Source organism: Procambarus clarkii, chromosome 48 (genome assembly GCF_040958095.1).
Source record: "Procambarus clarkii isolate CNS0578487 chromosome 48, FALCON_Pclarkii_2.0, whole genome shotgun sequence".
Taxonomy (NCBI): Eukaryota; Metazoa; Arthropoda; class Malacostraca; order Decapoda; family Cambaridae; genus Procambarus; species Procambarus clarkii.
The window spans coordinates 32,406,758-32,429,746 of record NC_091197.1 but is presented as its reverse complement, the minus strand read 5'-3'; the positions used below and the strand labels follow the sequence as shown (position 1 = coordinate 32,429,746).

Genomic DNA, 22,989 nt, shown 5'->3' with positions numbered 1-22,989 from the left:
TGCCTCCCCTGACCCCACCTGCCTCCCCTGACCCCACCTGCCTCCCCTGACCCCACCTGCCTCCCTTGACACCACCTGCCTCCCCTGACCCCATGTGCCTCCCCTGACACCACCTGCCTCCCCTGACACCGCCTGCCTCCCCTGACACCGCCTGCCTCCCCTGACACCACCTGCCTCCCCTGACCCCACCTGCCTCCCCTGACCCCGCCTGCCTCCCCTGACACCACCTGCCTCCCCTGACACCACCTGCCTCCCCTGACACCGCCTGCCTCCCCTGACCCCGCCTGCCTCCCCTGACACCACCTGCCTCCCCTGACACCACCTGCCTCCCCTGACACCGCCTGCCTCCCCTGACACCGCCTGCCTCCCCTGACACCACCTGCCTCCCCTGACACCACCTGCCTCCCCTGACACCGCCTGCCTCCCCTGACACCACCTGCCTCCCCTGACACCACCTGCCTCCCCTGACACCACCTGCCTCCCCTGACACCGCCTGCCTCCCCTGACACCACCACAAATGATGCCAGCCACCTCACCAAGGCCTAACGTTCACACGACTTGTGCTTGTTTTATTGGCCTCCTCAAAATTTATTCTAAATAGGTATTAGTACAGTATGTAGGCTGTTAGAGGAGGGAGGGAGGGATCCAGGAAACAACCCCCCCTCCCACCCCCCCAATGGCTCAGGGAGCGACCGGCCGGCCACAAAATGCCAGCTGTTATCTACACCCCAATTGTATTAAAAATTCTGTGAAAAGGAAATGTGTTCAAACTGTTTAAAATATGTACTGTATATATTACAATTTTCACCATTATTATTTCTCCAATATGACATTTTTCTAATAAAAAGGCTATTTTCAGTGTAGATAATGCGATAATTATCATTAAATTGACTCTTGGCATCTGACGACGAGAGGAGAGTGAGTGGTCTCTGTGGTCAGGTGGAGGAAGGAGGGTAGGGGCGGGGGAGCACGTGTTGCCTCCTGACAACAACTCTCTCACCAATGCTCCCCTGACACCATTTTATCACCATTTTTATCACCATTTCTCCCTAGAAACAATGGGTAGGGATAATAAAACACTACATAACTGTTTACACTCTGGTGAATCATAGTTGATGACAGCCAGCTCTGACGCTCGGCCTCGGTGACCGCTTGGACGAACATTCCTCACTTAATCGAACATTTGTATGTTCCACTGAACATTTGGTACCGAATTCAATTTGTTCGGCTCTTCCGGGAATTCGATAGAGCGGGGTTCGTTAGTCTGAGGAAGCACTGTACCTGTTACTCAGATCACAACTTAATTGAAGTTATGACAACCATGGGGAATAGACCTTCATAACCAGTCCAGATTCCCGGTGGAGGAGATTTCTGCAAATTCAACTTCAATAATAAACAGATAAACTGGGAGCAAATAAACCAAGACCTCACAGAAATAAACTGGAAAGTACAGCTAGAAAATGCTAACCTGAACCAGTGCCTGGAAAAAATAAGCTCAGTAGCACTAGAAATATGTTCAAACCGCATACCCCTAAGAAAAAAAGAGGAAGAGGTGCAGATTGGAACGGGAACGTAGTTCCCAATATAGGCGAAGAAAACGAATCACAGAACAACTTGAGAGTCGCCCCCTATCTCAAGAACGGCGAAGAAGGTTAGGTAGAGAAATAGAAACAATTGAACTTAAGCTACAAGAATCTTACAAAACTCAGGAGAGGCAAAGAGAGCAAAAGGCCATCAGTGAAATAGAGAGAAATCCAAAATATTTTTTCTCCTATGCAAAATCAAGATCAAAAACCACATCTAATATCGGGCCCCTGCGAAAGGGAGATGGAACTTTCACTGATGACAACAAAGAAATGAGCGAGCTACTGAGGAAGCAGTACAACTCTGTTTTCAGTGAGCCATTAAACGCACTAAAGATTGATAACCCAAATGAATTTTTCATGGATATGATACCAACATCAAATCATATATCAGACGTCACCCTATCCCCACTGGATTTTGAAGAAGCCATAAACAGTATGCCTATGCACTCTGCACCAGGCCTGGATTCTTGGAACTCCATATTCATCAAGAACTGTAAAAAACCACTATCGCAGGCCCTCCACATTCTGTGGAGACAAAGCCTAGATACTGGCGTTATTCCTGATATACTAAAAACAGCAGAGATAGCATCACTTCATAAAAGAGGAAATAAGGCAGAGGCAAAAAATTACAGACCGATAGCACTAACATCGCACATCATAAAAATTTTTGAGAGAGTGCTAAGAAGTAAGATCACAAAATACATGGAATCACAGCATCTCCATAACCCCGGACAACATGGTTTCAGAACAGGGCGCTCTTGCCTGTCGCAGTTGCTGGACCACAATGATATGGCATTAGATGCTATGGAAGACAGACAAAACGCTGATGTAATTTACACAGATTTCGCAAAAACTTTTGATAAATGTGACCATGGTGTTATTGCACATAAAATGCGTTCAAAAGGAATTACCGGGAAAATAGGCAGATGGATCTACAATTTCCTGACCAACAGAACCCAATGTGTAATAGTCAACAAAATAAAAGTCAGTCTATCAACCGTGAAGAGCTCAGTCCCCCAGGATACTGTGCTTGCTCCAGTACTTTTTCTCATCCTCATATCGGACATAGACAAGAACACAAACTATAGCACTGTATCATCCTTTGCAGATGACACTAGGATCTTCATGAGAGTAGGCAGCATAGAGGACACGGCAAACCTCCAGTCAGATGTAGATCAGGTCTTTCTATGGGCTACAGAAAATAATGTGGTGTTTAACGAAGATAAGTTCCAGCTCATGCGCTATGGAAAAAATGAAAATATAAAAATGGAAACCACGTATAAAACTCAGGCAAATCATAACATAAAACGAAAAGGCAATGTAAAGGATCTGGGTGAACTCATGTTGGAAGACCTTACCTTTAAAGAACACAGTAAAGTAGCAGTCACCACCGCAAGAAAAATGACAAGTTGGATAACAAGAACTTTTCACACTAGAGATGCTATACCAATGATGATACTTTTCAAAACGCTTGTGCTCTCTAGAGTGGAGAACTGCTCCACAATGACAGCCCCTTTCAAAGCTGAAGAAATTGCTGACCTGGAGAGCGTGCAGAGATCCTTTACTGCTAGAATCCACTCAGTAAAACACCTAAACTATTGGGACCGACTAAAGAGCCTAAATCTGTATTCCCTTGAGCGCAGGTGGGAGAGATACATAATAATTTACACGTGGAAAATATTAGAGGGGCTGGTCCCAAACCTACACACAGAAATAACATCACGTGAGACCAGAAGACATGGCAGGATGTGCAGAATACCCCCGTTGAACAGCAGAGGTGCAACAGGTACTCTGAGAGAGAACTCTATCAACATCAGAGGCCCGAGACTGTTCAACACGCTTCCGCTACACAAAAGGGGCATAACTGGCAATCCCCTCACAGTGTTCAAGAGAGAACTGGATAAGCACCTCCAAAGGATACCTGATCAACCAGGCTGTGACTCATACGTCAGGCTGCGAGCAGCCGCGTCCAACAGCCTGGTTGATCAGTCCAGCAACAAGGAGGCCTGTTCGACGACCGAGCCGCGAGGACGCTAAGCCCCGGAATCACCTCAAGGTAACGTCAAGGTAGGTGCCCTGTAAGTACTGCCCTTGGGGCTTGGGACCTCCTTCCACAAGTCACCTTGGGATCTACCTCTGCTGTGTCTTTTACTGCTCGGTACTTGGCTGCCCTTGGGGTCAGCTGGGGTTTTGTTGCCCCTTATTTGTTTCTGGGTAGGAGGTACTTTTTGTCACTGGTAGGTGCGCTGGGTACTGCACAGCCAGTTATCACCTATTATAGCGGCCGACTCTGTTCCGCCTGGGTATGTTGATCTTTTGCGGGGTTTTTCTTTTGTTTTGTTGGTTTCCGCCTGGTGGGGAGTCTGCCTTGTCCTCTCCCTCAGTTGTTGGGGTCGGTGTGTGTTTTCACGTGTGTTGGTAATCTCTCCCGTAGGTCTCCATTAGTGGACACGTCCCGGGGGTTCCACTTTTAGAATTTTGTTTGGTACACTTGGGTGCCAGTTTGCAGTACCCTGCCTGGGCTCAGATGTATGAATGTGCCAAAATGTGTCCTTGAGGTCCAGAGTGCCAGCCTTCAACACAAGATTAATATGAGCCGGGATGGTCAAGCAGAAAGTTGGGGCAGGATAAGGGTTTCTTAAATCCCCCTCACCTTCATGAGTTTGAGTTCAGTGGGCTTTCCCCGCAGGGTTTGTTTCTGGGTACCTTTAAGTACCGTTTCTGGCTGAAGCAACCTAGTAGATGGTACGCAATCAGTAATAGTAGCTTCAGGGAGCCACCAGGGCTCGCCCAGAAATTGACGTTTCATTACATTTAATGCTGATTTTTCTGTGGGGAGCCCCTACGACTCCCTGGAGCTTGTCGGGCTAATGTATGTTATATTAGACCGGGACATTAGCTAAGGAGTTCAGACCTACCAGGGACCAGCGCCAGAACCTGACCCCTTCAGAGAGGTTTCAGGGAGCAATAGCCCAGGAAAACCCCCTTGTGGTTGGGGTTTTCCTTATCTGCCATCGACCAGGGTTAGGCACCCAGAAAGGTGTGTCATAACAAAACACACCCCACATGGTAAAAAACTGAAACAAAAAACTGAACAGAGAGGTAGAAACTCCCTACAATCCCAAGGAAACAAGCAAACATCACACTTTACTGCCGCGCTGATCGTCCGCGCAGCCCTCCCCGCCCTGAGAGGGGAAGGGGGGAGCCCCGGACCTACCGCGCCGGCTGCCTAGCATCAGTTCGTAAGCTAATGTCAACCGGGATAGATGCTTCTCTGGCCTCAGTTTCCTAGACGGTGTTTACCTTATGTGACGTTCACTGCCGTGTGTTGTGTTGTGCGGTGGCCAGGAGTACCTCATCAGTGCCAGGGCTGCATGCGTCTAGGGCTTCCTTCCCTAAGCGCCCTGTGAGTACTGCCCCTGCGTGACAGGGTTATCTTCCCTGGGGCGTTTGGGAACCATTCCCGTAGAGGTTTTTGCTGCTCGGCATTTGCCTCACCCTTCGAGCTAGGTGGGGCTTGGAGCCCTTGTTTGGCCCTGGGAAGGGAGTGGTATTGTGCTGGATAGGGTGTCAAGGTGTTGCGCGACCTGCCACCTAAGGGGCGACCGGTTTCTGTTGCCTCTGGAGACGGTGTACTTTTGCGGGGTTTTTCTTTTGTTTTTATTTTTCATTTGCCTGGTGGGGGTCTGCCTAGTGTGGTAATAATTCCACTGGTAGTGTTTGGTGGCCCTCTGCTAGGCCCCCGTGATTGTACACGTCGCAGGGGTTTTCAGTGTTGTCCTTTACCCTCTTGTTATTTTTGGTTTTCTTAACCAGTTAGCAACACCTTGCCCGGGCTTCCCGTCAGCCTACGGGCCCTGGAAACCCCTGTCGGGGCTCGGTGGACCATTGAATGTGTCTTCGGGGTTCCAACCCATCTTGTACGGGATCGTTGGTTGCAGTGCCCTTGTCTCTGGGTGACAGTCGCCACTTTTACCTCCATCATGCTGCCTGTTGGGTCACTGACACGTTGACCCGGAGCCTTGCGAGAGATATTATCTGCTTGTTCTCCAATACTCTACTGGTGTTATTACTGTTCAGAGTACAGGCGGCATCCGTGTTGCAAGCTAGGTTAGGTTGTTGCAACATGCTAGGTTGGTTTCCCACTTGGATGCCCCGGCGCCGCCCCGTTTTGGTTAGGTGCTGTTCGCCCCTTTCCATCCCTGTTCCCCCCTTTCCCTCCTTGTTCCCAGGTCCGGACCGCCTGCGGGTTTCGGGGTCGGGGTGGGTTTTAGTTGGGGCCGAGACTCGGGCGGTTTTCAGGGGCTGCCCCGTTCGGGTTGGGGATGGGGGTTTTCGAGCCTGTTCCTCCTGCCAAGGCTTCTGGGTTTTACCAGCAGCCCTTTCTTGCTGCCTTTCCAATGGACTCTTCCTTTTCTTTAAGGGCGGAGGGCTTGGAGGACGGCTCTGGCCCGGGGCCTCTGTTGCTGGTTCCCGGGGCTGTGGGGGATGCCTGCAAGCAGTTCTGGGGCAGTTTGGCCCTGCCTGGGTTTTCTGCTTCTTCGCCCATCCAGTCTGCTTGATTCCCACTTTTGCTGGCGTGTTTTCGTATCTTTTGCGTCGAGCACAGCCCTCTGTTCTGGGGGCCATTTTCTTCTGCTGGTTTCCCAGCTGGCGGTGGACGGCTTCTCCCCCTTTGGGGGGTTTAGGGCTGCTGGCGGAGAGGGCTTCTTCCCTTGCACTTCATCATGTCATCTCAGTGGGTGCGTTGGACGTGGTCGATCCGCCCCATCCTTCTGGGGTTCCCATCTGCTCTGTGCAGACATGGGCCTGTTGAATCTGCGGTTCTTCTGGACTTCTTCAGTCTGCGCCCTGGATTCTATGCCCTCATCAGAGGACTGTTGTCTCCTGTCCGGCTTTTGTTGGGGCCGGGTCCTGGATGGTGGTCCTGGACCTCCTGGTCAATTCTTGGCATGTTCCTCTCCATTTTTTCGGGACTGGCACAGTTGGCGGTGGGGCTCAGGCTTGCTGCTTTTGTTTCCTTCCCTATTTTGTAATTGGCACTTGGTGTATTTACGCATCTTTACCGGATCTTGGTGCCCTGTCTGAGTCTGCTTGGGATTCGGTATCTGGCCTACCTCGAGGACTGGCTGGTGTGGGCTCCCAGACGATCCGCTTGTCTGCTCGCCAGAGGTGCGGTTCTTTCCGGATTGCCGGGTTTGGTTTCCTGGTGATCTGGAGGCCGTTCCATCTGTTTCCGTCCCGAGTTCCGACCTGGCTGGGTCTTGTTTAGGGCTCTTGGGCCGCTCCTTGTCTTTCCCTCCAGAAGTGTTGCTGCGGCTGTGGTCCCACCTTCGGCTGTGCATGAGAGGGTCCTGGGTTGCTCGGCAGTTGCTCGATCAGTTGTGTGGGAGTCTGAACTTCGACGTGCTGGTCTGCCCGCGGGGTCGGGTTTGGCTTCGGCGTCTGTTTGGTTCCTTCGGAGACTCCCCTTCCGCCTCTCTTGCAATCGTTGGGTTCGTTCCTCTGGAGATCTTGTGTTGGTGCTGCATCACCAGCTTCCTCTTTGGGGTTTTTAGGGATCCGTGCCTTGGCACCTCCCCGAGCCTTCGTTCGATGTGTTCACGGACGGGTCATCTCTTGGCTGGGGCATTGTGACCAGTGCTCACCAGGTCGGCCGGGGATGGTGGGGTCAGTCCATCCATCGGGCTCACAGCACGGTTCGGGAGTTCGTGGCTGTCTGGTTTGAGCTTCGGAGAGTTTGGGTCACTCGGTGCTCTACCATTCAGCTCCATTCGGACTGTTCTCTGGCGGTTCTTTGCCGGAACCACAGGGTTTCTCTTAGGTGTTTGACCTTTGGGGTTGGTCCCTTAGAGTGGCTCGTTTGCTGGATTCTTGAGGTTTGGCTAACTGTGAGGTTCATGTCCGGGGGTGTGTCCTGCGTCCTGGCAGACAGCTGTCGCGGTTCATTCCTCTGTTTACGGATTGGCCAGTTTTCACCGACTCATTTTGTTGGCTCTGCCGGATGTATGGACTCCTGGTCATGGACGTCTTCGAGTCGGCGTGGTCTAGACGTCGCCCATTCTATGTGGTGCCCTAACCCACCTGCAAGGCGTTCACGGTGGATGCCTTTCGGCAGGACTGGTCAAGGTGGGGGTACCTGTTCCTCTTCTCCCGGTCCAGCTGTTGCTTCGGGTTCTGGCTCGGTTGGAACCCATTCCCACGAGAGTAGTCCTTATGGTCCATTGGTGGCCGGCCTGGCTTTATTTTCAGACGCTGCTTGATAGGTGTCTGAACACGTGGCGTTTTCCTGCGGATCCGCCTCTTTTAGCAGGTCAGACCGGTCCTGTACGTGACTGGTTCGGCCTTCTCCTCGGCTCTTCGTGTCTGGTATTTTGACGTGGGTATCACCATCTCTGTGGTGATCAGGTGGCTTTGTTGACGGTGTCCCACCTGCGAGCTTCGTCTCAGTGACAGTATGATGTTCCTGGTGTTTCTATGCACTTTTTCTTGCTCCTCGTAGGTTGTCTTCTTTTTCTCATCGGGTTTCTTGTCCTTTCTTGGGTTTTCAGGACTACAGTTATTTGATGTTTCCTACTGTTGCCTCGTTTTGTGCGGCACTGGCGGAGCCGCTCTGGCTTTCGTTCAGGGTGGACGTCACATCTGCCCCATTTCGTACGCTTTCTTGTGTTTTGCTTCACCTCCGGCCTGCTCATGCGTCGCCTGAGCTGTCCTGGTCCTTGATCAGGGTGCCTTCTCTTCTCCTCAGTTTGTGGTAGCCCCTTTGGTTCAGGTTTCTGCTCTTTGGAACTGGTGGTAGGTTTGTATGTTTGCAGCTTTTCTCCGTCCTTCTGGTGACGGTTGAGGCGGCTGCTTTCCGGAGGGGTTCTTCGGTTATTGATGCTTGTTTAATTTGGCCGGGTGTGCGTCCTGTGTTGTCCGGTTGCACTTTTTGCCATTACCTGCGTACCGTGTCTGGGGATGCGCTTTGCGATGATCAGGTTCCCCTTGTTCCCTGTTTCAGGGCTCGGGTCTCCCAGGTCGTTTACAGAATTTTTAAGTCTTCCAGCCTGCGGTCTATCCTTGCGCCCGTGCTGTTCGGACGTTTGCAGCTTTTGCTGCTGTGTGTGACGTCTAGAGCTCATTTCGGGCGCAGGGATTTGAGGGTCGCACAGGTTCTTGGCCGCCCATTCTCTATGCACGTCTGCTCCAGTGCGTTCTTGTTGTCTTGGGCCGCAGGTTGCAGCCTGTTGTCTTGGCTTCGCTTTGCGGAGTTTGTGGCGGCCGCCTCCCGGGTCAGCCCTTTCTTTTCCTTCTCTTTGGGTATGAAGCTCCAGGGAGCCGTAGGGGCTCCCTACAGAAAACCAGCGTTGAATGTAATGAAACGCCATTTTCTGGGTGAGCCCTGGAGGCTCCCTGGAAACCCTCCCTCCCATCGGTTGGCATTTTTTTCGCATTGGTTGAAGCTTAGCTTCCGAACTGATGGTAGGTAGCTGGCGCGGTAGGTTCGTGGCTCCCCCCTCCCCCTCTTGGGGCAGGGAGGGCTGCGTGGACGATCGGCGCGGCAGTAAAGTGTGATGTTTGCTTGTTTCCTTGGGATTGTAGGGAGTTTCTATCTCTTTGTTCGGTTTTTTGTTTTAGTTTTCTTGGGGAGCCCCCTTCGGCTCCCCGGAGCTATCCAGGCTGAATGGATATGTATAACTTTCTGGCATCAGTTAAAGTGCTAGGAGTTCTTGCCTACCGGGGACCACGAGCCAGAACCTGGCCCCCTCAGAGATGCACGAGGAGCAATAGCCTATAGAAACCCCCCGTGTGGTTGGGAGCATTCTGTGTCTGCCATCGACCGAGATAGGCACCCAGAAAGGTAGGCGCCCCAAAAACAAACCCCTATTCTGGTGAAAATATTGCTACCGAAAGCCGAACAAGTGGACAGAACTCCCCAAACAAAATTATCAAACTTGCACGACGTCATCACGTCGCCGCGCCACCGTCTGCGCAACCCCCCCCCCTCCCCAAGAGGGGGAAGGGGGAACCCCAGACCCTCCACGTCGGCGATCCAACTGGCAGTTCTTGGCTGATGGTATTACTGGCTGGTCGAGTGCCTCTGGCTCCGGTTTTTGTTTCAGTTCTGTGCCTTGTGGTGTGGACTGTCTCTACCAGTGGGGTGTGAGCCAGGAGTAAGATTCCACGGTACTTGGGCTGTATGCGCCTAGGGCTGTCTTCCTTAGGTTCCCTGTAAGTACTGCCCTTGGGGCTTGGGGCCACCTTCCACAAGTCACCTTGAGTTCTACCTCCTTTACTACTCGGTACTGGGCCGCCCTTGGAGTCGGCTGGGGTTTTGTTGGCCTGGTTTGTCTCTGGGTAGGTGGTAGTTTTCGTCACTGGTAGGGGCGCGGGGTACCCCACAGCTAGTTTTCACCTATAACAGCGGCCGGTTCTGTTCTGCCTGGGTACGTTGTCCTCTTGCGGGGTTTTTCTTCTGTTTTTGTTTTTGCCTGGTGGGGGTGGGGGGTCTGCTTTTATGATCCCCCATTACTGTTCTAGGTGTTTTCTTTCGATTCTTCTGTTGGTGGTACTCCCTGCTTGGCCCCCGTGAGTGGACACGTCCCGGGGGTTCAGCTTTTAGAAGTTTGTTTGGTAGACTTGGGCGCCGGTTCGCGGTACCCTGCTTGGGCTTCCCTTAGCATGTACCAAAGGCTAAGGGCCCTGGGAAACCCCATGGGGGCTCCGTGGTCCTATAGGTGTGTCCCCAGAGTTCCCCTTCGCGTCCTGCGAGTTTGACGGTTTGTTCTGTCCCCTTGTCTCAGGGTGACACTCACCGGTTGTGCCTCTGCCATGCTGCCTGTTTGGTCATTGTTTTTTGTGACCCGGAGTCGTGCGACGGGTTTTGTCGGTACGTGCTCCATTTCACCCAGGCCACTGGTCACCTTGAGGTTACCTTGAGGTGCTTCCGGGGATTAGTGTCCCCGCGGCCCGGTCGTCGACCAGGCCTCCTGGTTGCTGGACTGATCAACCAGGCTGTTAGACGTGGCTGCTCGCAGCCTGACATACGAGTCACAGCCTGGTTGATCAGGTATCCTTTGGAGGTGCTTATCCAGTTCTCTCTTGAACACTGTGAGGGGTTTGCCAGTTATGCCCCTTATGTGTAGTGGAAGCGTGTTGAACAGTCTCGGGCCTCTGATGTTGATAGAGTTCTCTCTCAGAGTACCTGTTGCACCTCATGTCATGATAATCGGGTGCAGGCAGCTGCGGCGGTGCTTGCTGGGTGCAGGTTGCAGCAACGTTCTTGATTGTTTGTGGCCCCGGATGCCCCGAGGCTGCCCCGTTCTGGTTGTTGGGGCCCGGACTTGGGGGTGGGGGTCGCTTCGGCTCTGGCTCCTGCCCCTCCTTGTCCTTCCCCTTCTGTTCTACACACTTCCTCCCTTGCTTCCTGCTCCGAACCATAGGCGGGTTTCGGGGTTGGGGCGGGGACTGGTTGGGTTGAGACTCGGGCGGTCTCGAGGGTTTTCCTCTTCCGGGGTGGCGGCGGAGGCATTCGAGTCGGTTCCTCCAGCCGTGCTGTATGGGTCTGACCAGTGGGCTCTCTTCCTTAGTGTTTGCACGGCTGCCCCGGCTTTTACTTGTCTAGCTGGGGCTTTGGGGGTGCGGCTCTGCCCCGTGTCATGCCGTCAAGGTTCCCGGGGTTGGGGAGGGGTTGCCTCGGGGGGGCCTCGGCCCCGTTTGCCCCACTTGGGTCTTTGTACCCTTGGTGAGGGGCTGGCAGTTCCTCAGAGTGGGGTTGTTCCTTCCCTCTTTGTGTTCCTGTTGTTTTGGGTGTACCCCTCCCTGGGTTCGGTTCCGTGTTCCTTCAGGGTTCGTCGATCCCGTCGTTCCTGGGGGTGTGTTCCACCCCCTTTTCCTTCCTCTTTTCACTCTTCCGTCGTCGATTGCGTCGATGGCTCCTAACAGGGGTGTTTGGTGTGGTGTGTTGTTTTGGTCAACTTCCGAGTGTCTTCAGTGACTCCTTTGTCCCAGTCTTTAGTTGTGTTTTGGTACCGAGTTCCTGCGATTTTCTGGGTGACTTCCTGCAGGCTTAAGTGTTGCGCTGTCTGTGTGGGGTTGTGGACTTTCGGTCTGCCGCTCTTGCCTGCCTGGTTCCTTTACTTGGACCCGGTCGCTGGGTTCCAGTCCTGGCTCCGGTTTTTCTTTGTTCCTTTTCCGGACCAGGTGTATTTGCTTTCCTGCGGTTCACGTACTGGGTAGTTCTCCTCTTGGATGCCTCAGGGATGCGTGTGTCATTCTTCCCTGCTGCAGCTGGTTATGTTGCTCCTTTGGGTTGCTGCGGGGTCGCTGTTTTTCGATTCGCGTTTTGCGCTTTCATGCATAGTGCTCGTTTCTCGTCGTTTGTGTCGGCACTGGTAGGTTCGTTGTTGGTCACCCACCTGCATGTTTTGTCTCAAACAAAGATCCGAACTCAAACGAGGACCGATCCATTGGGGAGGCATAACCCGGATCTCGCAAGAGGTATGCAGCAAGAGCTTCCCGAGCCACCTTCGCGGAGATGCGGGAAGTAGCAAACCCCTGGAAAGACGGATCAAAGGTACCCAAAGGCGCCCGGAATCGAACCCAGGGAGGAGCCGAACCCAAATCATACTCATACAGGGAAGGGGGGTAAGAAAACCCCTCCCCCTGCAACAATAAGCCCCGCGAGGAAGGCAAAAGCACCCAAGCGAGGTCATAGGGGGCCCAAGGCCCCCAGGTCGACTCCTCCCCAGCCCCAGGATTCCCCACGTTAGGACCCGGGGCAGAGCCGTCCTCCAAACCCTCTACCCCTGAAGAAGAGGCAGAGTCCAAGGGAAAGGCAGGCAAGAAGGGGGTCTGCTGGCGAGACCCAGAAGCCTCGGCAGAAGGAACCGGCTCAAATGCCTCCGACCCCGACCCGGATGGGGCAGCCCGCGAAGCAGCCAGAGTCTCATTATCAACTAAACCCTGTGCCGAGGCCGAAACCCTCAGACGTTTTGGAGCCGGACACAGGGGGGAAGGTGCAGGAAGAACCACAGTGGAAGGACTAAGGGGCGCGGCTAGAGCCAAAGCCATAGCGACCAATGCCCCCAGGTCAGGGTCTCTAAAGCCAAAATGGGGGAGCCTCGGGGCATCCGGGTGGGAAACCAACCTAGCGCGTTGCAATAACCTAAACCTAACATGCAACGCTGATGCTGCCTGTACCCTAATAGGAACATCCTCAGAGTAAAACTGGAGCACAAGCAGAGAACATGACTCGCAAGACTCCGGATCAAAGGTATCATTGACCCAACAGGCAGCATAACGGAGGCAAAACAGGTGACTGTCACCCTGAGACAAGGGCACACTGCAACCTTCAAACCCGCACAAGGCAGGCTGGAACTCGGGAGACGCATCCATAGGTCCCCGAGCCCCGACAGGGGTTTCCAGGGCCCGTAGGTTAGCAACTACGGGAAGCCCGGGCAAGGTGTTGCTTACCGGTTGAGAAACCCAACAACAAGGGTAGATGATAACACTGAAAATCCCCTGGGACGTGTACAAGCACGGGGGCCTAGCAGAGGGCCACCAAAACAATATCAGGGGGACTATAGACCCACGAGGCAGAACCTCCACCAGGCAAACAAAACCGAAACAAAAGAAAACCCCCGCAAAAGTACACCGTCTCCAGAGGCAACAGGAACCGGCCGCCGCTTAGGTGGCAGGCTGTGCAATACCTTGACGCCCTAACCAGCACAACAACCACTCCCTACCCAAGGCCAAACAAGGGCCCCAGGCCCCAGCTGGCCCCAAGGGCGAGGCAAATGCCGAGCAGCAAGAACCCCTACGGGAGCGGTTCCCAAACGCCCCAGAGAAGATAACCCTGACACGCAAGGGCAGTACTCACAGGGCGTCTAGGGAAGGAAACCCCTAGGTACATGCAGCCCCGGCACTGATGAGGCACTCCTGGCAACCACACAATACACAAAGACAGCAGAGAACGCCACACGAGGCAAACACCGCCCTGGAATTTGAGGCCAGAGAAGTGTCTATCCCGGTTGACACTAGCTTGCGAACTGAAGGCAGCCTGCGCGGACGACCGGCGCGGCAGTAAATTGATTAATTGTTTTTTGGGATTGTAGGGCGTTTTCTACCTCTCTGTTCGGTTTTCATTTTTTGTTGTAGTTTTTACCATGTGGGGTTTGTTTTGTTATGCCTACCTTTCTGGGTGCCTGACCCCGGTCGATGGCAGATAAGGAAAACTCCCAACCATATGGGGTTTTCTAGGGCCATTGCTCCCTGAAACCTCTCTGAAGGGGCCAGGTTCTGGCGCTGGTCCCTGGTAGGTCTGAACTCCTTAGCTAATGTCCCGGTCTAATATAACATACATTAGCCCGATAAGCTCCAGGGAGCCTCCAGGGCTCACCCAGAAAATGGCGTTTCATTACATTCAACGCTGGTTTTTCAGTATTGTGTTTTATCTAATGCTGGGCAGTGTGCAACCTTAGTTACAGTACAAAATATTAATTATGGATTTTTTTTGCAGGATACAGAGGATGAAGCGAGTTGTGCATCTGTAGTAGAAGAAGTGAAGAGATTATCAGCATCTCAAGACTCTCGACGAGGCCAAGTGAGAAGAGTTAGTGTAGAGTTAAGAGCAGCTCAGCAACGACTCAAGCAACTCAATGCCACCATCAGATTGAAGGTAAGAACCTATTTTGGGTCTTATTTAGGAGCTGGTTAATAACTACCATTTATGTCAGCACTGTGGAGAAATGCCCGACAGACCACTGGAACATTATCTAATAAAGTGCAGAGTTACAAACCCATTAAGATTTCAACTTAGATTCAACAGAGCAGAAGAAGTTGTTAAACACGTGGGACAAAATCTTACCCTAGCAACCATACGAGTCATAAATACTCATACTCCGCCCAAGTAAAACAGAAACAAGCAACAATTGGTGGGCCAGCCAGAGGCTTAGGACTCACGCAGGAATATCCCTGCAAAAAAAAAAAAAAAAAAAATTATTCTCGTGTAAAAGTCAAAATTTTTAGACAGTTTGTCTAGGTGGAGCCCCTTGTAGCTTTATGAAACCACCTCACTGAGATGGTCCCCAACTACTAGATTGCATCAGCCATGGAGTTCAGTTCGGCCCTCCTGGGACCAGATCCAAAACCTGGTCCTCCTCCTCCCTTACAAGAGGTGCAGGAAGCAGCTGACACTTCGGCATCTCACCAGGGAAGGCATCCAGAAAGTCAGCAAATCAATACAAACCACAGTTGGGTTTATGAGATTGAAGACTCACAGCCTGCCAATTGATTTCCCTCAACAATGTAAACAAAAGACTGACTCTCTTGAAACAAGCATGCTGTAATTTGCCCCACCCCTTCCACTTGTTTTGTGAGCTTTTGCCAGGTTAAATTTGCTTCCAAAGAATACCTGATCAACCAGGCTGTGATTTATATGTCAGGCTGCAAGCAGCCATGTCCATCAGCCTGGTTGACCAGGTGACAAACCAGGAGGCCTGGTCAGAAACCAGGCCTCGGGGCCTTTTATCCCCAGAATCTCCACAAGGACGCCACAAGCTAGGTAGCCTGTAGTCTACAGTTATGGACGTAATGTTTGGAAATACACTCCTCTTGCAGTGGTACTTAGTGTTTCCAGGCTACGTCGTACCTGTGTTGCCTTGAGTCGTGTCTCTCAACCTGGAGTCTCTCCTTTGCTATATCTTCCCACAGTTTCTCCTCCCTGTTAAGTCCCTGTTTTTCTTTTTCATAGGTAGTTAGCTTCACGGAGCCATAATGGGCTACCCCAAGAAAACCAGCATTGTATATAACAGACTACTTCTTTATGTGTGAGCACCTGTGGCTCCTTAATTCACTTAATTAATAATAGGGAGCCGGTCGGCCGAGCGGACAGCACGCTGGACTTGTGATCCTGGGTTCGATCCCGGGCGCTGGCGAGAAACAATGGGCAGAGTTTCTTTCACCCTATGCCCCTGTTACCTAGCAGTAAAATAGGTACCTGGGTGTTAGTCAGCTGTCACGGGCTGCTTCCTGGGGGTGGAGGCCTGGTCGAAGACCGGGCCGCGGGGACACTAAAGCCCCGAAATCATCTCAAGATAACCTCAAGATAACCCCTCCCATTCAAGTCGAGAGAGATTCAATCATTTGTTTACATTGCTACGGGAGTTTGTTTTGTGGTTTTGGGGCTTCAGTCTCTTTGAATATAACAGTGGTCTGTATTTGTTGTTGACTTTATGGATGCTCTCTGGTTGACCCCTCACAGTGTTTAAGAGAGAACTTGACAAACACCTCCAAAAAATACCTGATCAACCAGGCTGTGACTCATATGTCAGGCTGCGAGCAGCCGCGTCCAACAGCCTAAATGACCAGTCGTCCAACCAGGCCTAAACGAGGAGGCCTGGTTGACGACCAGGCTGTGGGGATGCTAAGTCCCAAAATCATCACAAGGTAAGGTTGGTAATGTACTTTAAACCAGGGATGTAGAACCACTCTGTATTTATAAACACTTCGAATACGAGAATGACCATACGGGACTGGTACCATGTTTTTGCATTTCAAATGCGTCTGCCACATATTCGTGGTATATACCACATATACATATACACGTGAAAAGAAAATTACAAGACGCCGAGCAGAGAGCACCACGCCGGCCAGGCGAAGAAGGCACAAAACTGCATCAAAAGGCCCACCTCGACAACAAAACCTCAAAGTCCCAGCACGACCACAACACATGCCAAGACCCAAAAAGATCAGTCTGCAAGCTAGGAAGACCCCGGAACTCCAGAAGGCAGAACCGGGTCACACACGAGGAAACAAAGCCTCATGAACCCACAAAGGGAGGCCCAAGAGGAAGAAACCTCCAGAACGAAACCAAAGAACCCAAAGGAACCCGGAATCGAACCAGGGGAAGCCCAAACCACCACATTTGCTGGCGGAGATACACCACAGAAAGGCAAAGAACAGCCCCTAGAGAGAACCCCCAGGGAAACTGAGGGACAATGTGTGGGAGCAAGCATAACAGCCAGGGACACTGAGCTCAAATCCAAGGGCCCAGACCCAAAACAGGCAAAATGGAAAACCCGGTGTAAAATCAACACTGAAACGTTCCCAGAGGAACAGGAAACAGGCAGAAAACACCAGAAAAGCAAACAGATGACAACACGAGAATAAAACCCCTGAGAAAGGGTGAAAACTCACACAAGACGCTCGTTCACACACCTAGGCGCATGTAAACAAACCGCAACGCCGCCCTGGATGGCATAACAAAACAAACGGCGTGGCCTGGTGGCCATGCCGGGGAAACCAGCAGAAGAAAATGGCCATTAGAACAAAGGGCTGTGACCGACGCAAAAGATACAAAAACACGCCAGCAAAAGTGGGAAGCAAGCAGAATGGATGGGCGAAAAACTCCGCCCAAAAGCAGAAAACCCAGACAGGAGCAAACTGCCCCAGACCTGCTAGCAGGCATCCCCCACAGCCCCGGGAACCAGCAACAGAGGCCCCAGGCCAGAGCCGTCCTCCAAGCCCTCCGCCCTTAAAAAAAGGGAAGAGTCCATGGGAAAGGCAGCAAGAAAGGGCCGCTGGTAAGACCCAGAAGCCTTGGCAGGAGGAACAGGCCCAAAAACCTCCGTCCCCAAGCCGAACGGGGCAGCCCCCGAAAACCGCCAGAGTCTCGGCCCCAACTAAACTCATCCCCGACCCCGAAACCCGCAGACGGTCCGGAGCCAGGAACAGGGAGGGAAAGCGGCGAACAGCACCTAACCAAAACGGGGCGGCCTCGGGGCATCCGAGTGGGAAACCAACCTAACACGTTGCAGCAACCTAACCTAGCTTGCAACACGGATGCTGCCTGTACTCTGAACAGTAATAACATCAGGAGAGTACTAGAGAACAAGCAGAGAATCTCTCGCAAGACTCTGGGTCAAGGTGTCAGTGACCCAACAGGCAACATGACGGAGGTAAAAGTGGCGACTGTCACCCGGAGACAAGGGCACAGCAACCAACGATCCCGTACAAGATGGGTTGGAACCCGGAAGACACATTCAATGGGCCACCGAGCCCAGACAGGGGTTTCCAGGGCCCGTAGGCTGACTGCTACGGGAAGCCCGGGCAAGGTGTTGCTAACCGGTTAAGAAACCCAAAAATAACAAGATGGTAGAGGATAGTACTGAAAACCCCTGTGACGTGTACAATCATGGGGCTTAGCAGAGGGCCACCAAATACTACCAGTGGAACTATAGCCACACTAGGCAGACCCCCACCAGGCAAATGGAAGTAAAAACAAAAGAAAACCCCTGCAAAAGTACACCGTCTCCAGAGGCATCAGGAACCGGTCGCCGCGTCACACCTTGACGCCCTAACCAGCACAATACCACTCCCTACCCAGGGCCAAACAAGGGCCCCAAGCTCCAGCTGGCCCCAAGGGCAAGGCAAATGGTGAGCAGCAAGAACCTCTACGGGAATGGTTCCCGAACGCCCCAGGGAAGATAACCCTGTCACGCAGGGGCAGTACTCACAGGGCGCTTAGGGAAGGAAGCCCCTAAGTGCATGCAGCCCCGGCACTGATGAGGTACCCCTGGCCACCGCACAACACAACACACGGCAGAGAACGCCACACAAGGCAAACACCGCCTAGGAAACTGAGGCCAGAGAAGCGTCTATCCCGGTTGACATTAGCTTACGAACTGAAGCTAGGCAGCCAGCGCGGTAGGTCCGGGGCTCCCCCATCCCCCTCTCGGGGTGGGGAAGGCTGCGCGGATGATCGGCGCGGCAGTAAAGTGTGATGTTTGCTTGTTTCCTTGGGATTGTAGGGAGTTTCTACCTCTCTGTTCAGTTTTTTTGTTGTAGTTTTTTACCATGTGGGGTTTGTTTTGTTATGCCTACCTTTCTGGGTGCCTAACCCCGGTCGATAGCAGATAAAGAAAACCCCGACCACAAGGGGGTTTTCCAGGGCCATTGCTCCCTGAAACCTCTCTGAAGGGGCCAGGTTCTGGTGCTGGTCCCTGGTAGGTCTGAACTCCTTAGCTCATGTCCCAGTCTATTATAACATACATTAGCCCGATAAGCTCCAGGGAGCCTCCGGGGCTCATCCAGAAAATGGAGTTTCTTTACATTCAACGCTGGTTTTTTAACAATGATAAATTAATTAGCCATTGTAGTTTTATATTTCTTGTCATATACCAAGTAAATACTGTATTGAGAGAAACTTCACTAAATTTTTCTATTGCATTGATTTACATTGTTCTGTATAGTTAATGTATCAAGCATCTTTGCTATTAGAGTTCAGGGTTTACACACTACAGCTAAAATATTATATTTACAATTTCTATAGGTAATATAAAGTTTACATCAGCCTTGATACTGTATTATAAATATCTCATATTTTCAGTAATCCATATATAAATGAATATGTAAATAATCATGTGAAATAAAATTCATATAATTCAAATTTCATTCAAATGGTTGAATTTGCTGAGCTTGGATTTAATTTTTATATGAATATTGCATGAATAGTGCGATTATATGTCATTAACTCATGTTTTGTGATAGGCATTGGCTTTATGCATATTGAGATAAATAGCAAAGAAAATCCCTCTTTAACCTACAGGAGGCTTTCATCCGTGAATTAGTACGTAGTGGTGGGGAGGCTGAAGTCACAAAAAGAAAATGTGAGTCTAAGATTGGACAGCTGGAAAAGGAAGTTCACCGAGCTCGCCAGTTATATCAAGATGCACAGAATCAGCTCAAGGTATATATTGCAATTTATGTGAATTCCTGATTCTTAATACTGTATTGTGTGTATACTAATATATACTTTGTATGACTTTCTGTGAGGGCTCCACAGTGGCTCCCTGTTGCTAAACACCAGAGGCCAGATTCAAAAGCATTTACGCAAGCACTTACGAACCTGTACATCTTTTCTCAATCATTGGCAGCTTTGTTTACAATTATTTAACAGTTAATGAGCTCTGAAGCACCAGGAGACTGTTTATAAACAGTAACAACAGTTGATTGGGACGTTTTCATGCTTGTAAACTGTTTAATAAATGTAACCAAAGCTGTCAAAGATTGAGGAAAGATGTACACGTTCGTAAAGACTTGTGTAACTGCTTCATGAATCTGGCCCCTGGATAGCCCATCGCCTACATAACTAATCTACCAACAGGAATACAGAACTATACAAATATGTTTGCTGATAATGCTAAGGGAAGACTAAGGGAAGATAGGAGACCTAGATGTTTGTCATGCCCTTCAAACTGACCTTAATAAAAGAAGTGCTTAGAGCACCATGTGGCAAATGGAAGTCAGTGTGAATAAATGCCATATTATGGAATGTGGAATAGGAGAACATAGACCACACACAACCTACAAAGACTTAAAGAAAGAATACAACAAAGACGTAAAAAATACTACAAAAACTTAAAGAAATGTAGAAAAGACTTAAAGAACTCTAACAATAAAAGAGATCCTTCTTTTAAGTAATCTGTCTTCATGGCTTAGGTCTCTCAGCTCTGGTACTAATCTAGTGGCAAACCTCTGAACTTTCTCAAGTTTCTGTTTATGCTCTACATCGTGTGGGTTCCATGCTGGTGCTGCATATTCAAGTAATGATCTCACATAGGCAGTGTGTATAGTAACGATTTTGAGAGCCTCCTTGTTTAGATTCCTAAATGATGTTATGTTTGCACACAAACAGATTTAACACAAACAAGGAGCAACGGTTTCAAGCTCAACAAGCCACAATGTAAAAATGAAAACAGGAGATGCTTTTTCACCCACAGGGTTATAAACCTATGGAACCACCTACCCGCCTAAGCCGTAATTGCCAAAGTCTGTTAACTTTTAAAGTACAACTGGAAAAGATCATCAAGGCATTTGGGGGGACCTTCGACAAGCCACTGGCTTCCTGTCCTCGTCGAGGCCACTAGTGTTTGTGGCTGTCAAGTAAACTCGGCTAAACTTGGGTAAACTTTGTGGTGACCATTTGCACTAGGGGGTTTGAGCTATTGTCTCCACTCGATCATCCGGATTATATGGGAAGGACCCCCAGCCGGATTATCACATGTTTTGGATAATGGTACTTTTTCACCTACGAGTCCAAAAGTGACCATTTCCAACTATTTTTATACTACAAACAACATAATTTAAATTGCCTTGCCACATATAATTATTAAATATTCAACTAGAAACCTCAACTTACCTTGTTGTTGTTCGTCTTCTTGACTGATGAAGTCAAGACATCTTGAAGTTAACATGTTAATATGTGTGAAGTGACATCTTCACACATCTTGAAGTTAAGAATTCTTAACAATTTACGTAACCTATACTAACACAACAATAAAATTAACACAAAATTATTGTACAGTTCATTAAGCTAAGTTAGTTTTGACTGCCAGCTGCTGAAGCCTCACTGGTTGAGAGCAATTGGGTTGCCTGTGGCGCTTCACTTGTTGAAGGCACTTGGCTTGCCTGTGGCGCCTCACTTGTTGAAGGCATTTGGCTGCCTGTGACGCCTCACTGGTTGAACAACACGTAACTTGTCTTTAATTGCTAGGACAACCTTCTTCCTCTTAACACCTCCAGAACGATTGATGCTGCTACCAGACATATTCTTGGCTAAAAATGTTCAAAGTTACTATGAAAATAAAAAAGTAATTTAAAAAATATTTCACTAATGGCGCAGCACTGTGATGCTGCACTGGTTGAGGTGTATAACAGTAACTTGTCTTTAATTGTTAGGACAACTTTCTTCCTCTTAACACCTCCAGAACGATTGATGCTGCTACCAGACAGTCTTGGCCAAAAATGTTCAAAGTTACTATGAAAATAAAAAAGTAATTTAAAAAAATATTTCACTAATAGCGCAGCACTGTGGTATAACACGAGGGACGGGAGCACATGGGTTAACCAGTGTTGGACGGGTCCACTTGGGGCAGCTATAGCACGTTACGTAGGCCGCCAGAAGGAAAAAAATCACAATATTTTTGAAGGAAACTTCAGCCTGTGCACATTGTTTTTAGGAAACTTATTTATTTATTACATAATTACTGCTACTTATTTCATTTGTTTTTGGCTATGATGAATTGTTCTAAAATTAATGGTAATTCCTGTACCCAGGTGGTCCCTCCTGATGATCCCCTCCCACCCTCCCAACACCACCCACCCACCCCACCCCACCCCCTCCTCCACATTCGCATCTAGAGCCACAGGCAGACGGGATTAATACGGTACAGCCGAATTTTTATCCGGCTAAACCAGCTTTTATCCAGCTCCCATGGCCATTTTGGCCGGATATTGAGAACTTTATCCGTTCACGATTTTGGCAGTACAAGGGCGTTTTCCGGATGTTTGAATCCCAGATAATTGCGGGGTTACAGTAGTTTTGAGAAAACCATTTGTTTTGAATGAATCGTTTGCAGAGTCATTTGGGCATTTTGGTGCTTCATGTTTAATGGACCATGTAGTTTTCTGTATTGCTTTGCCGACTTTCTGGATATTTTCACATTGTGGATGATTGTAACAATTCCCAGTTCCACTCCTTGTGCCTCTATTAGGGGGGCCAGATTGTGGCTCTGGTCCGCTGTAGACCAAACATCACTCCTATGACTGATGTGACATCAGCTGTGGGAAGCCATCTCAGCAAGATTGCTCTACCAGAAAGAGAAGTTTTTACATTCACTGCTGACGTTTTGCGAAGATTGTATGTTTTCTTTGTACTTATCCGCTCATGAGAGCTATTGTTGTTCATAATGCTCTGCAATTTGTAAAATATTAATAACTTTAGTTTTATTTTTCCAACACTTTTTGGCATTTCTTTCTTGTTATTGTTCACCATGACTTGAGAATTGGAGTAATGTACTGTAATAATGATGATGAACATCAATTTTAGTTTAAGATTTAAGTATATTAAAGTTAGTTTAAATGACCCCATCTTTTAGGAGCTTCGAGAGGGAGACTCCCCAGACAAAGGTCAGTTTCGCAGCCGCGTCGATTCACTTAAAAAGCAGATAGCGCATTATCAGAAAAAGCTGGCAACCTTGGAAAAAGTGGCAGACATATCTCAACAGGGAGATACCAAGTAAGGGTTTGCTCATAGTACATTATTGATGTTGTAAGATTTTATTCATAGTACAGTAGGTAAGGTTAAGTAGTAGTAGTTTGTTCATTATACAGTAAATAAAGTAGTAGTATTTTGTTCATTGTACAGTGAATAAAGTAGTAGTATTTTGTTCATTGTACAGTGAATAAAGTAGTAGTATTTTGTTCATTGTACAGAAGTAAATTAGTAAGAATTTGTTTATATTACAATAGTAAAGTAGTAAGATTTTGTTCATAGTGCAGTAGTAAAGAAATAAGATTTTGGTCATTGTACAGTAGTAGTATTTTGGTCATAGTACAGTAGGTAAAATAAAGTGGTAAG

The 22,989-nt window shown here is 49.6% G+C and overlaps 1 protein-coding gene across 1 annotated transcript in view; it reads left to right on the top strand.

The window, feature by feature from the left end:
* The window catches only part of cos (kinesin-like protein costa), a gene marked incomplete in the record, with an annotated part of 235,189 nt that overhangs the window by 130,541 nt on the left and 81,659 nt on the right, over positions 1 to 22,989 (top strand). Inside the window, 3 exon segments of the mRNA XM_069302674.1 lie at positions 14,089 to 14,247; positions 19,177 to 19,317; positions 22,508 to 22,647. Coding sequence (XP_069158775.1) covers positions 14,089 to 14,247; positions 19,177 to 19,317; positions 22,508 to 22,647 — 440 coding nt within the window.